At 59.4% G+C, this 13,332-nt stretch overlaps 1 protein-coding gene across 1 annotated transcript in view; it reads right to left on the reverse strand.

Annotated features, from left to right (window-relative positions):
- ABCA3 (ATP binding cassette subfamily A member 3) overlaps positions 1 to 13,332 on the reverse strand; it is a 46,112-nt gene that overhangs the window by 16,401 nt on the left and 16,379 nt on the right. Inside the window, exons 9-18 of the mRNA XM_054391044.1 lie at positions 12,840 to 13,021; positions 9,145 to 9,291; positions 8,687 to 8,816; positions 6,910 to 7,064; positions 5,973 to 6,128; positions 5,056 to 5,266; positions 4,223 to 4,373; positions 3,298 to 3,396; positions 1,835 to 2,027; positions 349 to 652 (exon numbers count right to left, since the gene is read on the reverse strand). Coding sequence (XP_054247019.1) covers positions 349 to 652; positions 1,835 to 2,027; positions 3,298 to 3,396; positions 4,223 to 4,373; positions 5,056 to 5,266; positions 5,973 to 6,128; positions 6,910 to 7,064; positions 8,687 to 8,816; positions 9,145 to 9,291; positions 12,840 to 13,021 — 1,728 coding nt within the window. The remainder of the gene's footprint in view (positions 1 to 348; positions 653 to 1,834; positions 2,028 to 3,297; positions 3,397 to 4,222; positions 4,374 to 5,055; positions 5,267 to 5,972; positions 6,129 to 6,909; positions 7,065 to 8,686; positions 8,817 to 9,144; positions 9,292 to 12,839; positions 13,022 to 13,332) is intronic.

A 13,332-nucleotide genomic window follows, 5' to 3' on the forward strand; every position in this document is an offset into this window, starting at 1 on the left:
CACAGCCACTGGCACAGCAGTGCCAGGGCCTGGATCACCACAGATCACCATGCTGGGCCAGGATGCCACAAGGAGCACCTGAGGTCCCCTCCAACCCCTAACATCCTGTGAGCCTGTGAAGGAGGGAGCAGGAGCATCCCCACAAAGGGGGACAGCTCTGAGGGCCATGCTGTGATCCTGGGAACTGCGGGAGCCTCCTGTGCAGGAGGGCACACAAAGGGGCGTGTCGGGTACACTGCAGCTGGCACCTGAGCCACCCACAGCAAGGGCCCCGGCAAAAGCAGCCCTTGGCTCCTGCAAAGCCCAGCAGGCATGGCCTGCTGCCCAGGTGCTCCTGTGAAGCCTCACCCAGCACCTCCAGCGGCGACTGGCGCTGGGCACCCAGCAGCTCCTCGTACTGCTCCGCCAGCCTCTGCGCCAGCCCCGAGGAGGCCGAGATGGAGAAAGGCACAACGGTCTGCCCGTAGGGCTCCAGGCTCAGCCTCAGCTGGCAGGAGTCCCTGGGCCCTGGGAAGGTCTTGGCCACAATGAGGGCAAAGGCAGTGAAGATCAGAGGCACGAAGAACTGAGCTGCCACCATCTTCCAATTGCGCCAGCTGTACATGGCTCTCTTCATGAACATGGCGTAGAACTGCTGGCAGCACAGGTAGAACTGGCAGGGGAGAAGTCAGGTCAGTGCCAGCCATGCCAGCTGCAGGCAGCCCCACCAGCCACACCACCCCACGCAGCTGGTGGGGAGCAACAGCCCCCAAACCACCTCCCTGTGCTGTGTGCAGCAGCAAACCCACAGCAGAGCCTGCGAGGGGATGAGCAGGGCAGCAGCTCCAGGGCAGCAGGTCAGGGAATCCCACACTGGGCTGGGCTGGAAAGGACCTTCAAAACTCATCCAGTCCAACCTCCTGCAGCCAGCAGGGACATCCCCAACCAGAGCAGGCTGCTCACAGCCCCAGCCAACCTGACCTGCACTGCTGCCAGCCATGGGGCAGCTCCCACCTCTCTGGGCAGCCTGGGCCAGGCTCTCCCCACCCTCACTGCCAAACACTTCTCCTTTCTCTCCACTCTCAATCTCTTTCAGTTCAAACTATCCCCCCTTGGCCTCTCTCAACAGGCCCTGAGAAAAAGTCTGTCCCCAGCTTTCTGCTCAGCTCCTTGAAGCACTGAAAGGCCACCAGAAAGCCAGCCCAGCAAAATGACCCATCTCCACTCCACAGCTTCCCAATGGGGTGCAGTCACTGTGGGATCTCAGGTGTTAAAAGCAGCTTCAGCCATGACCTTTACCTTCCTCCAGCTCCCAGCATTTGAGGTTCACAAAGAGGATTGCTGCAGCTGGGCTGCCTGCCAGCATCAGGGGGTGAGACACCCAGCAGCTCCCAGCAGCCCCCAGCCCGGCTCTGCAAGCACCTGCTTGTCTTTTGGAGCCCAGAACCAACCTTCCCTCCTCCTGCCTTGGTGCCATGTCCTTGGGAAGCAGAGGAAATGCATCCCAGGGGTGCAGGCAGCAGGCCATGAAGGGCTGCCAGGGCTGTGGAAGGAAGGTGACTTTGCTCATCTCCCTGCTGGAAATCCCAAGCGAAGCACCATGAGCTGCAAACCCCTTTAGATCATCTGGGACACCTTCCAGAGCACCTCTGTAGACCTCAAGGTCTAACATGAAGAGGGTGGCAATGACCAACCCTAAAAACAACCAGCCCTGAAGATGTGGCTTCCAATGTGACCTTCCAAATCAACAGGAGCCACCATAGGGGAGACTCCAGCTGCTAGCCCTGCCCCGAAAGGCTCCTGCAGAGGTCCTCTCCCTGCTCCCACTGCAGCCATGCCCTCCCCCAGCACCAACCCCAGTGTTGAGCTTGATGCTGGAGCAGTCCTCTGTGATGAGAGCCCCACTGTCATCTGTCAGGTCTGTCATGCCACTCAGGCTGCTGGAGTCGTCCATGGCCCAGTCGTTGGAGCGTCTCTCGTGCTGGTACTGCAGGGCAGGCAGCTGGATGGCCTGGATGTCCATGCTGGAGTCCACCAGCTTCCCAACCCTGCAGCAGGGGGGAAAGGAGGTGATGAAACACAGGAATCTGGGTCAGGCCAACCCCAGGCAAGAATCCAGGCTGGGTGCAGAGTGGGTTGAGAGCAGCCCTGAAGAAAGAGCCTTGGGGGTGCTGGGTGCTGAGCAGCTCCCCAGGAGCCAGCAGTGCCCTCCTGCAGCCCAGCAGGCAGCTGTGTGCTGGGCTGCAGCCAGAGGAGTGTGGGCAGAGGGCAGGAGAGGGGATTCTGCCCCTTGGCTCTGCTCTGCTCACACCTCACCTCCAATCCTGCCTCCAGCTCTGCTGTCCCCAGCAGCAGAAGGACACAGAGCTGTGGAGTGAGGCCAGAGGAGGCCACAAAGATGCTGCAAGGGCTGGAGCAGCTCTGCTGTGAGCACAGGCTGAGGGAGCTGGGGGTGTGCAGCCTGCAGAGGAGAAGGCTCCAGGGGGACCTGAGAGCTGCCTGCCAGGACCTGAAGGGATCCTGCAGGAAGGCTGCAGAGAGACTTTTGCTGAGGGGGTCTGGAGCCAGGCCAAGGGGGAATGGTTTGGAGCTGAGGCAGAGCAGGGTTAGAGTGGAGCTGAGGAAGAAGTTCTTCAGTACTAGGGTGGGGAGATACTGGAAGGGGCTGCCCAGGGAGGCTGTGGCTGCCTTCTCCCTGGAGGTGTTGAAGGCCAGGCTGGATGAGGCCTTGAGCAGCCTGGGCTGGTGGGAGGTGTCCCTGCCTATGGCAGGGGGGTTGGAGAAGATGAACTCTGATGTCTCTTCCAACCTAAGCCATTCCAGGACTGAATTCTATGATTGAAATGCAGCCCCCGACAGGATCAAGCTGTTCTGAGTTGGAGAAGACAAACTCTAGAGCCAAAACCCAAACCCAAAAGATAAAACCCAACCCCTATAACCAAAACTCAAACCTGAGAGCCAAAACCCAAACCCAAAAGCCAGAAACCCAACCCCAAGTGCCAAAAACCCAACCCCAAGAGCCAAAACTAAACCCCAAGAGCCAAACTCAACCCGAAGAGCTAAAACCCAACCCTAAGAACCAAAACCCAACCCTAAGAACCAAAACCCAACCCTAAGAACCAAAACCCAACCCCAAGAACCAAAACCCAACCCCTAGAGCCAAAACTCAACCCCAAGAGCCAAAACCCAACCCCAAGAGCCAAAACCCAACCCCTAGAGACAAAACCCAACCCGTGCCCCAAGAGCTGTGCAGGACACCACTGTCACAGCACGGGACTGGGTGTCCCCAGATGCAGGGCCAGCCTCCCTCCTGCCCACCTGAGGAAGACCTCCTCCATGGTGGTGACGGAGGCCCCGTAGCTGGCGATGCCCAGCTCCTCGCGCCTCTGCTCCAGCTCTGTGAACAGGGCCTCGAATCTGCAGGGGAAAGCTTGGCATGAGGCACTGCCCCCCATGAGATGGGCACTCACGGCTGGAGGCATTGCCCCTGCACCTGCTTTGAGCCCTGGCAGCCAGCTCTGAGGCTGCCTGCAGCGCTCAGCACCCCAGCAGCAGCTTTTGCCTTCCACCTTCTCCACGCCACAGCTGTCAGCAGCTTCTGGTGGCCTTTCAGGACTTAAAAGGGTTGATCAGAAAGCTGGGGACAGACTTTGGAGCAGGGCCTTGTTGGGACAAGGGAGGACGGTTTGAAATCAAAGAGGGAGATTGAAAGTGGAGAGAAGGGAGAAATGTTTGGCAGTGAGGATGGGGAGAGCCTGGCCCAGGCTGCCCAGAGAGGTGGGAGCTGCCCCATGGCTGGCAGCAGTGCAGGGCAGGTTGGTTGGGGCTGGGAGCAACCTGCTCTGGTTGGGGATGTCCCTGCTGGCTGCAGGAGGTTGGACTGGATGAGCTTGGAAGGTCCCTTCCAACCCAAACCATTCTGTGATCAGATAAATAGGAGACTAAAGGCCACCCTAGCTTGGAAAGTGCCTTCTGATCAATTCAGTCTTGGGATTCTCTGATCAATAAATGCTGTCCCATGCAGCTGCTACACAGGTGGTGACATGGTGGGCATGGGGACATGGGATTAATGTGCCAGCAGGCACAGGGGGAGGACAGCAGTGAGTGGAAGAACCAAATCCAATTTGCCAAGGCCAGCACTGACCCAGAGAGCAGCTTCACTTCCACACAAGCCCAGGAGGACAGCACATGAGAGGACCCACCTGGGGTCCCAAGGAGGGCCAGCAGGGGAGAAGGCTGTTACCTGTGAGTGCTCTCCTTGGGCAGGATGAAGGACAGCTCTGCCCCAGCGTTGCTCTCCATGGTGGCATTGGGCACGTAGTGACAGATGAGGCGAGAGATCTCCCCCAGGTTACAGTAGGGCTCCTTCACCATCACCATGTGATACCCTGCCCCTGGGCACAGCACAACAGAAGGGACAGCAGGGTCAGGGGCAGCCCAGGCTGGGCAACCCTGGGGTGCTGGAGCAGAGGGATGGACACTGAGGCACCACAGGAGGGTCAGGGGCAGCCCAGGCTGGGCAACCCTGGGGTGCTGGAGCAGAGGGATGGACACTGAGGCACCACAGGAGGGTCAGGGGCAGCCCAGGCTGGGCAACCCTGGGGTGCTGGAGCAGAGGGATGGACACTGAGGCACCACAGGAGGGTCAGGGGCAGCCCAGACTGGGCAACGCTGGGGGCCTGGAGCAGGGGGATGGACACTGAGGCACCACAGGGGGTTCAGGGGCAGCCCAGACTGGGCAACTCTGGGGTGCTGGAGCAGGGGGATGGACACTGAGGCACCACAGGGGGTTCAGGGGCAGCCCAGACTGGGCAACTCTGGGGTGCTGGAGCAGGGGGATGGACACTGAGGCACCACAGGGGGTTCAGGGGCAGCCCAGACTGGGCAACTCTGGGGTGCTGGAGCAGGGGGATGGACACTGAGGCACCGCAGAGCATCCACAGCTTTGCCTGGGCTACGGACATGACCCAGGACCAAGACAAGCAGCAAGGGGTCCCCTTCCCTTCCCTGCACCCCCCTGGTGCTGCCCCCAGGGCAGAAGGAGGCAGGGGGGTGCCCAGCCGGCCGCTGCCTTACCGTACTTGCGCTTGAGGAAGAGTGCGGAGCCGCAGCACTGCAGCTCGCCCTTGGCCATGATGGCGATGCGGTCCCCCAGCAGGTCTGCCTCGTCCATGAAGTGCGTGGTCAGCAGGATGGTTCGCTGGCTCCGCTGCTGCTGCAGCAGGTCCCAGGTGGCCCTGCGGGAGGCTGGGTCCATTCCCGAGGTTGGCTCGTCCAGCATCACCACCTGCGGGCCGCAGGGGGGCGCTGCTCAAACCGTGCCGGGAGGGGGACAGAGGAGGACACGGCCCAGGGGCCAGGAGCAGCCTGGGCCACACAGCGTGCAGGGGATCCTCTTGCCTAGGGGGAGCTGCTTCCAGGAAGCTGCTTCCAGGAAGCCCCACAGCACTGCAGCCCCACAGCACTGCAGCCCCACAGCACTGCAGCCTCACAGCACTCGAGCCCCACAGCACTGCAGTCTCACAGCACTGCACACTCCCAGCACTGCCCTCAGAGCTGTCCCCTTCTGTTGGGGGGCTCCTGGCCTCTCCTTCACAGGGCCACAGGATGCTAGAGGTTGGAAGGGATCTCTGGAGATCTTCTAGTCCAACCCGCCTGCCAGAGCAGGACCACAGAATCCAGCACAGGTCACACAGGAACACATCCAGACAGGGCTGGAAAGGCTCCAGAGGAGACTCCACAACCTTTCTGGGCAGCCTGCTCCAGGGCTCTGCCACCCTCACAGTGCAGAAGTTCCTCCTCATGTTGAGCTGGAACCTCCTGTGCTGTGGTTGCCATCCATTGCCCCTCGGCCCATCCCAGCGCACAATTGATGCTGTGCCCCTGCATCTCCCACTGGTTCACCACTGGTGAGGAAGGGCCTCAGGGGCACTAGAAGGACCTGTGCTGGCCCCAGGGAGGACGGTTGGAGGTGAAGCCCCTCAGGCACTTGCCTTGGAGTCACCTATGAGGGCGATGCCAATGGAGAGCTTCCGCTTCATGCCACCCGAGAGGGCCTTGCTCTGGGCACAGCGCTTGTCCTCCAGGTTCAGGATCCTCAGGATGTGGTTGATCTCCTCGGGGCACTTGCAGGGTGGGTACCCCTTCAGCTGCCAGCCAGGGAAAGGGGAGGGTTAAAACCTGCCTGCAAGGTCTGCCAAAGATCCTTCCCAACAGCAGCCACTGCCTGCTGAACCTCAAACACGCTCCCTCCTCCCAACCCGGGTAGCAAAGTTGGGGAGCACAGAGATGGGCTCCTGCCCAGCCCTGAAGGAGCTGCCACAGCTGGGGGAGAGCTTTCCACAAAGCCCTGCTGCATGTGACACCTCCACTCCTCCATCAGCCAAGCAGGGAGCTCCTGCTGCCCAGGAGGTGGAATTCCACCTCCTGGTCAGCAGGTCAGGGAATCCCACACTGGGCTGGGCTGGAAAAGACCTTCAAAGCTCATCCACTCCAACCCCCTGCAGCCAGCAGGGACATCCCCAACCAGAGCAGGTTGCTCCCAGCCCCTGCCCTGCACTGCTGCCATCCATGGGGCAGCTCCCAGCTCTCTGGGCAGCCTGGGCCAGGCTCTCCCCACCCTCACTGCCAAACATTTCTCCCTTCTCTCCACTTTCAATCTCCCTCTTTGTGTTCAAACCACCCCCCCTTGGCCTGTCCCAACAGGCCCTGACGAAGAGTCCCCCTGCAGCTTACTGACTGTGCTCTTGAATCACTGAAAGGTCTCCTTGGAGCCTTCTCCTATCCAGGCTGAACAACCCCAACTCTCCCAGCCTGCCCTCACTGCAGAGGGCTTCCACCCTGCCAGCACTGCTGTGGCCTCCTCTAGCTGGACCTCACCACCCCTTTCCAGAGAGGTGACCTCAGGGTGCCTCCCCTCCCCCTGCTCACCCCTGCATAGAAGTGGAGATGCTCTTCCACCGTCATGTTGTCGAAGAGGACGTCGTGCTGGGGGCAGAGCCCCAGGCTGCGGCGGATCAGGACCATGTCCCGCGAGATCTCGTAGCCATTGATGTAGGCCTGGCCGCTGCTGGGCGAGTGCAGACCTGCCGGCAGCCATGGGCAGCCACCTCAGCCTGGGGGTCACCCAGCAGGGCCCCCGGGGGGCAGACAGCTGCTGCCAAGCCGGGGGAGGGGCTGCTGAGCATCCCCACCGCACCCCAGCTCCTGGCCAAGAGCTGGAGCTGGGGCACAGCAGCTGTGGCCTTGGGCGTCCCTAAGGGGACATGGACCTGGCAATGCTGATGGGATGGGCAGGACAGGAGAGGATCTCAGCCTGGCTCTAGCATTGCTCTCACCTTGGCTCTAGCCTGGCTCTAGCCTTGCTCTCACCTTGGCTCTAGCCTGGCTCTAGCCTTGCTCTCACCTTGGCTCTAGCCTGGCTCTAGCCTTGCTCTCACCTTGGCTCTAGCCTGGCTCTCAGCCTGGCTCTAGCCTTGCTCTCACCTTGGCTCTAGCCTGGCTCTCACCTTAGCTTTAGCCTGGCTCTCACCTTGGCTCTAGCCTTGCTCTCACCTTGGCTCTAGCCTGGCTCTCAGCCTGGCTCTAGCCTTGCTCTCACCTTGGCTCTAGCCTTGCTCTCACCTTGGCTCTAGCCTGGCTCTCACCTTAGCTTTAGCCTGGCTCTCACCTTGGCTCTAGCCTGGCTCTCAGCCTGGCTCTCAGTCTGGTTCTAGCCTTGCTCTCAACTTGGTTCTAGCCTGGCTCTCACCTTGGCTCTAGCCTGGCTCTAGCCTTGCTCTCACCTTAGCTTTAGCCTGGCTCTCACCTTGGCTCTAGCCTTGCTCTCAGCCTGGTTCTAGCCTGGCTCTCATTTTAGCTCTAGCCTGGTTCTCACCCTGGTGCTAGCCTTGCTCTCACCTTGGGTGTAGCCTGCCTTTAGCCTGGCTATCAGCCTGGCTCTCACCTTGGCTCTAGCCTGGCTCTCAGCCTGGCTCTACCCTGGCTCTCACCTTGGCTCTAGCCTGGCTCTCAGCCTTGCTCTCACCTTGGCTCTAGCCTGGCTCTCAGCCTGGCTCTAGCCTTGCTCTCACCTTAGCTTTAGCCTGGCTCTCAGCCTGGCTCTCACCTTGGTTCTAGCCTGGCTCTCACCTTGGCTCTAGCCTGGCTCTCAGTCTAGCAGAGGTCCCAGAGAGGCCTGGGCAGACTTGCAGGGAAGGTCCCATGAGCACCCTGAGCTGGCAGGAGCAGAACAGTGGCAAAGAGGGAAGAAAGAAGCAGCAAAGGTCCCCCTGCCCTCCAGGCAGAGCAGGCTGCCTGCAGCTCAGCAGCTCAGCAGCTCAGGAATGAAGGCCACTCCTTGGCACAGGCCACTCCTTGGTGCAAGCCCTCTCTGACTCGTGACAAAGCCCACACAGAGTCATCCTCTGTGGGGCTCTTTCTCTTCTGAGGGCTCTCCAGCTCACACACTGCTGTCACTTGTCCCACCAGCTGATCCTCTTGCACAGGGCCAAGAAGGGACCTCCACCCTCCCTCCATCTCCCCAGGCAGTGATGTGCCTCTCATTCCCCCGGCACCCCTGGCCAACAGCTCAGTGAACCCAAAGTGCTGCAGGCAGGAACCGAACCCCTTCCCCAAGCTCAGAGGTGGGGTTCAGCTCCTCTTTGCAGGCCAAGCCATCAGCCCTTGCCCACCACATGCCAGCCCCACAGCAGGATGTGGCCTCTACCTGTAAGCATGGACAGGGTGGTGGTCTTCCCAGCACCATTGTGTCCCAGCAGAACAGTGATCTGCCCTTCATACATGTTCACTGTCAGGTCCTTGACTGCCTCTTTTGTCTTGTTGCCCACTTTGAAGACCTGTGGAGATGCCATGAATGAGCTGATGCTGCACCCAAGCCACTGTCCCCTCCACTTCACCTGGCAGTCGAATCCCGTGGGGATCAAGTGGTGCTGGGGTTTAATTCAGGTTCAGCTTCCATCTCAACAGGTTCAATACAGATGTGACCACAGCTGTAAGTACCCAAAGCTTCAGCCCACCACAAAATGCATCCAGCTCTGGAGAAGAGCCTCAGGCGTCCCACCCAGCCCAGGGCACAGAGGGCAGGGAGATGCTAAGGAAAGTGCCTGCAAGGCAGGTCCCCAAAAAGCATTCTGATGTGTTTGTGCTGTGCTGGGCTGTTTGTACCTTGGAAAGGTGCTTGATTTTGATCCCTGACACCAGGTCTGCAGGTTCCTCCTCAATGTATTGGCTCTTCAGAGCTTTCTCAGGGTCCTCCTCCTCCTCCTTCTCTTTCCCCACAACAGTCCTGGGGCGCCCGCACCAGTACGAGGGCTGAGGGGAGCAGGCAGAAAGAGAGCATCTCAGACTCAGCACCAGGCCACCTCTTCTCCCCAGCCTTGTCCACTCTCCTCCCACTGAAATGCCTCCCAGGGATCTCCAAGATCACTCTTCATGGCATGGGAATTGCCAGCCAGCATTCAGGCAGGTAGGTCAGACAGGATGAAACTGCTCCTCCTGCCCCGCTGCCTTCCTCAGCCTCTCCCTCAGAGCAGGATTGGCTCCTGCAGTTTTCATAGAACCACAAAACTGGCAGGGTTGGAAGGGAGCTCAAGACTCAGCCAGTTCCAACCCCCTGCCATGGGCAGGGACACCTCACACCACAGCAGGTTGCTCACAGCCACATCCAGCCTGGCTGCAAAAACCTCCAGGGGTGAGGCTTCCACCACCTCCCTGGGCAACCTGTGCCAGTCTCTCACCACCCTCCTGGGGAACAACTTCTTCCTAACATCCAATCTGAATCTCCCCACTCCTAATTTTGCTCCATTCCCCCAGTCCTATCCCTACCCCACAACCTAAAAAGTCCCTCCCCAGCTTGCTTGTAGCCCCCTGCAGATCCTGGAAGGCCACAAGAAGGTCTCCTCAGAGCCTTCTCCTCCCCAGACTGCACAACCCCAACTCTCTCAGTCTGTCCTCACAGCAGAGCAGCTCCAGCCCTCTGCTCATTCTCGTGGCCCTTCTCTGGACACCTTCCAGCACCTCCAGATCCTTCCTGGAACAGAGGCTCCAGCACTGGACCCAGAGCTCCAGGTGTGGTCTCAGCAGAGTGGAGCAGAGGGGGAGAATCCCCTCCCTGGCCCTGCTGGCCACACTTTTCCTGCTGCAGCCCAGGCTCTGCTTGGCTCTCTGGGCTGCAAGTGCTCACTGCTGGCTCCTGGGGAGCTTCTCCTCCCCCAGCACCCCCAAGGCCTTTTCTTCAGGGCTGCTCTCCAGCCAGTCCCTGCCCAGCCTATATCAGTGCTTGGGATTGCCCTGACCCAGCTGCAGGACCTTGCCCTTGGTCTTGTTGAACCTCCTGAGGTTGGTTTGGGCCCAGCCCTGCAGCCTGTCCAGGTCCCCATCTCCATTCCCATGGAAAACCTCAGGACTTCCATGAGAAGTGAAAGAGCCTCAGTTCCACCTTCTGCAACAACCTGGCTCTCTGGGAATTACAGAATCATAGCTTGTGTTGGAAGGGACCTTCAAGATCATTCAGTTCCATCCCCCTGCCATGGGCAGGGACACCTCCCACAAGCCCAGCTTGCTCAAGGCCTCATCCAGCCTGGACTTCAACACCTCCAGGGAAAGGGCATCCACAGCCTCCCTGGGTAGCCTGTTCCAGTGAGCACTCCTGTGTAGGAGCATCCCTCCCAACATGATACCCAGGGCAGGATGAAAATAGGAGTTTGGGACCTCAAATCCTGGTGGAAACAACAATTCAGCAACTCCTGGACACAAACCCAGGGTCCTGCTGCAGCTTTTGGCTTTCAGCTGGACTTCCATTTCCACCACTGTGGCATAGCTGCAAGAGGGAACCAGGCTGGGAGAAGGATTTTAGAGGGGGAGAGGACAGAAGCTCCTGATGAAATAATGAGGCACACATCAACCCCATGGCTAAACAAACCCTCAGCAGCCAACTGAGCTGCAGGGACCAGCTGCTGAAGATGCTGCCAAGCATTTGATCTGGCAGAGCAAGGGCAGCTCAGCTGAGAGGGTGACAGTTGTCACCCAGCTCCTGGCAGGAGCACTTGGGGGGTGCAGATCCCCCAGGTCCAGCCCTGGGCAGGCAGCACTCAGAGAATTTCAAGTGACTGGATCTGGTTGCTCACACCTGGGGCTTCTCTCCAATGCCTTCATGTGGGTATTGAGACACCTAACAAGAAGGTTTGGCACAAAGATGCCAAACCCAGATGACCTTCATGCTCCATTCACAACTGCAGCTGCAGCAGACACACCTCAGAGCCCTTCAGTTTGGAGGCCAGATCCACAGATTCATAGAAGGGTTTGGGTTGGAAGGGACTCTAAAGATCATCCTGTGCCAACCCCCTGCCATAGGCAGGGGCACCTCCCACCAGCCCAGGTTGCGCAAGGCCTCATTCAGCCTGGCCTGGAACACCTCCAGGGAGGGTGCAGCCACAGCCTCCCTGTTCTAGGGAGTCTCCAAAGTTACACCAGGCCATGTGCTGCTGGACTCATCTCCAGGAGCAATACCCAGCATGGTCCCAGTGGGTTGGTGGTTGAAGGAACCAAGGTCTGGAGAAAAATCAGGTCCAGCAAAAGTTAATGTCCCAAATTCACAGATTCAGAACCACATTGGGTTGGAAGGGAGCCTCCAAGGCATCTTGTCCAACCTCCCTGCACTCAGCAGGGACACCTCCAACCAGAGCAGGCTGTCCAGGGACACATCCAGTCTGACCTTGAATGTCTCCAGGGATGGAGCCTCAACCACCTCCCAGGGCAGCCTGTCCCAGTGTCACCCCCCCCCTTATTCTGCTCTTTCCATTGGGCTCTGCTGCTGTCTGGGGGTGGCCAGCAAAAACACACAGCAATGCCACCCTGCTTGCTGGTGCTGCCCTTCCCCTGGGGCTACAGACACCTGAAAATATTCCTAATGAATGCACCACAGAGGGGAGGTAACCCGGGGAGGGCTGAAGGCACAGCCTTGTGGTTCAAAGAACAAAAAAGCACAACAGAGCACATCTCCTTCAGCCCAGGAGGATGCTGCCAGCCTTGTACATTGGGGACAGAGGTGCACAGGTAGCACACAAGTGAGACCACCCCCAAAGCAATCACAGAACCACAGAATGTCAGGGGTTGGAAGGGACCTCAAGAGATCATCCAGTCCAAGCCCCCTGCCAGAGCAGGAGCACCCAGGGCAGGGCACACAGGAACACATCCAGGTGGGCTTGGAATATCTCCAGAGAAGGAGACTCCACAACCCCCCTGGGCAGCCTGTTCCAGGGCTCTGTCATCCTCACAGGGAAATAATTCTTCCTCCTGTTTCCATGGAACTTCCTCTGCCTCAGCTTCCACCACTGCTCCTTGCGCTGGCATTGGGCATCACCCAGCAGAGCCTGGCTCCAGCCTCTGGGCACTCAACCTGCACATCTTGATCACCAGCAATGAGGGCAGCCCTCAGGCTCCTCCAGAAGAGCTACAGAGCCCTCAGCTCCCTCAGGCTCTCCTCCTGAGGAAGATCTTCCACTCCCTTCAGCATCTTTGTGGCCCTGTGCTGGACTCTCTCAAGCAGTTCCCTGAGGTTCTTCCTGACCTGAAGGGCCCAGAACTGGACACTATTCCAGATGTGGCCTCAGCAGGGCAGAGCAGAGGGGCAGGAGAACCTCTCTGACCTACTCACCACAGCCCTTCTCATCCACCCCAGGCTGCCTTTGGCCTTCCTGGCCACCAGAGCACATTGCTGGCTCACAGACATCCTCCCATCCACCAGGACCCCCAGGTCCTTTTCCCCTTCACTGCTCTTCAACAGGTCAGTCCCCAACCTCTGCTGGGCTTGTTCCCCAGGTGCCCCAGGGCCCCTGGCAGGGGCTGGCAGCAGTGCTCACCGTCAGGAAGAAGTAGCAGGGCTGAGGCACTCCGTACTCCCCGGGGAACACAGCCTCCACGTACCACGTCACCAGCCCGTACAGCACCGAGTCCAGCAGCAGCATCCCCAGCACCTGGGCCAGGGTGAAGTTGTCATCCACACTGATAGGCTTCATCAGGTCCCTCCACTGGATGCCAGTCCCTGCAACACACAGAGGGCAGGTCAGGGGCTGCCCTGCTGGAAAGCAGCTCCATGGAGAAAGAACTTGGAGTGCTGGTGGGCAGCAAGTCCTGCATGGGACAGCAAAGAGCCCTGGTGGCCAAGGGCAAAGGGATCCCAGCAGGGCCAGGGAGGTTCTTCTCCCCCTCTGCTCTGCCCTGCTGAGACCACACCTGGAACACTGTGTCCAGTTTTGAGCTCCCCAGTTCCAGAGAGACAGAGACCTGCTGGAGAGAGTCCAAGGGAGGGCCATGAGGATGATTTGGGGACTTGAGCATCTCCCCTGAGACTGA

The sequence above is a fragment of the Indicator indicator genome, chromosome 22 (genome assembly GCF_027791375.1).
Source record: "Indicator indicator isolate 239-I01 chromosome 22, UM_Iind_1.1, whole genome shotgun sequence".
Lineage (NCBI taxonomy): Eukaryota > Metazoa > Chordata > Aves > Piciformes > Indicatoridae > Indicator > Indicator indicator.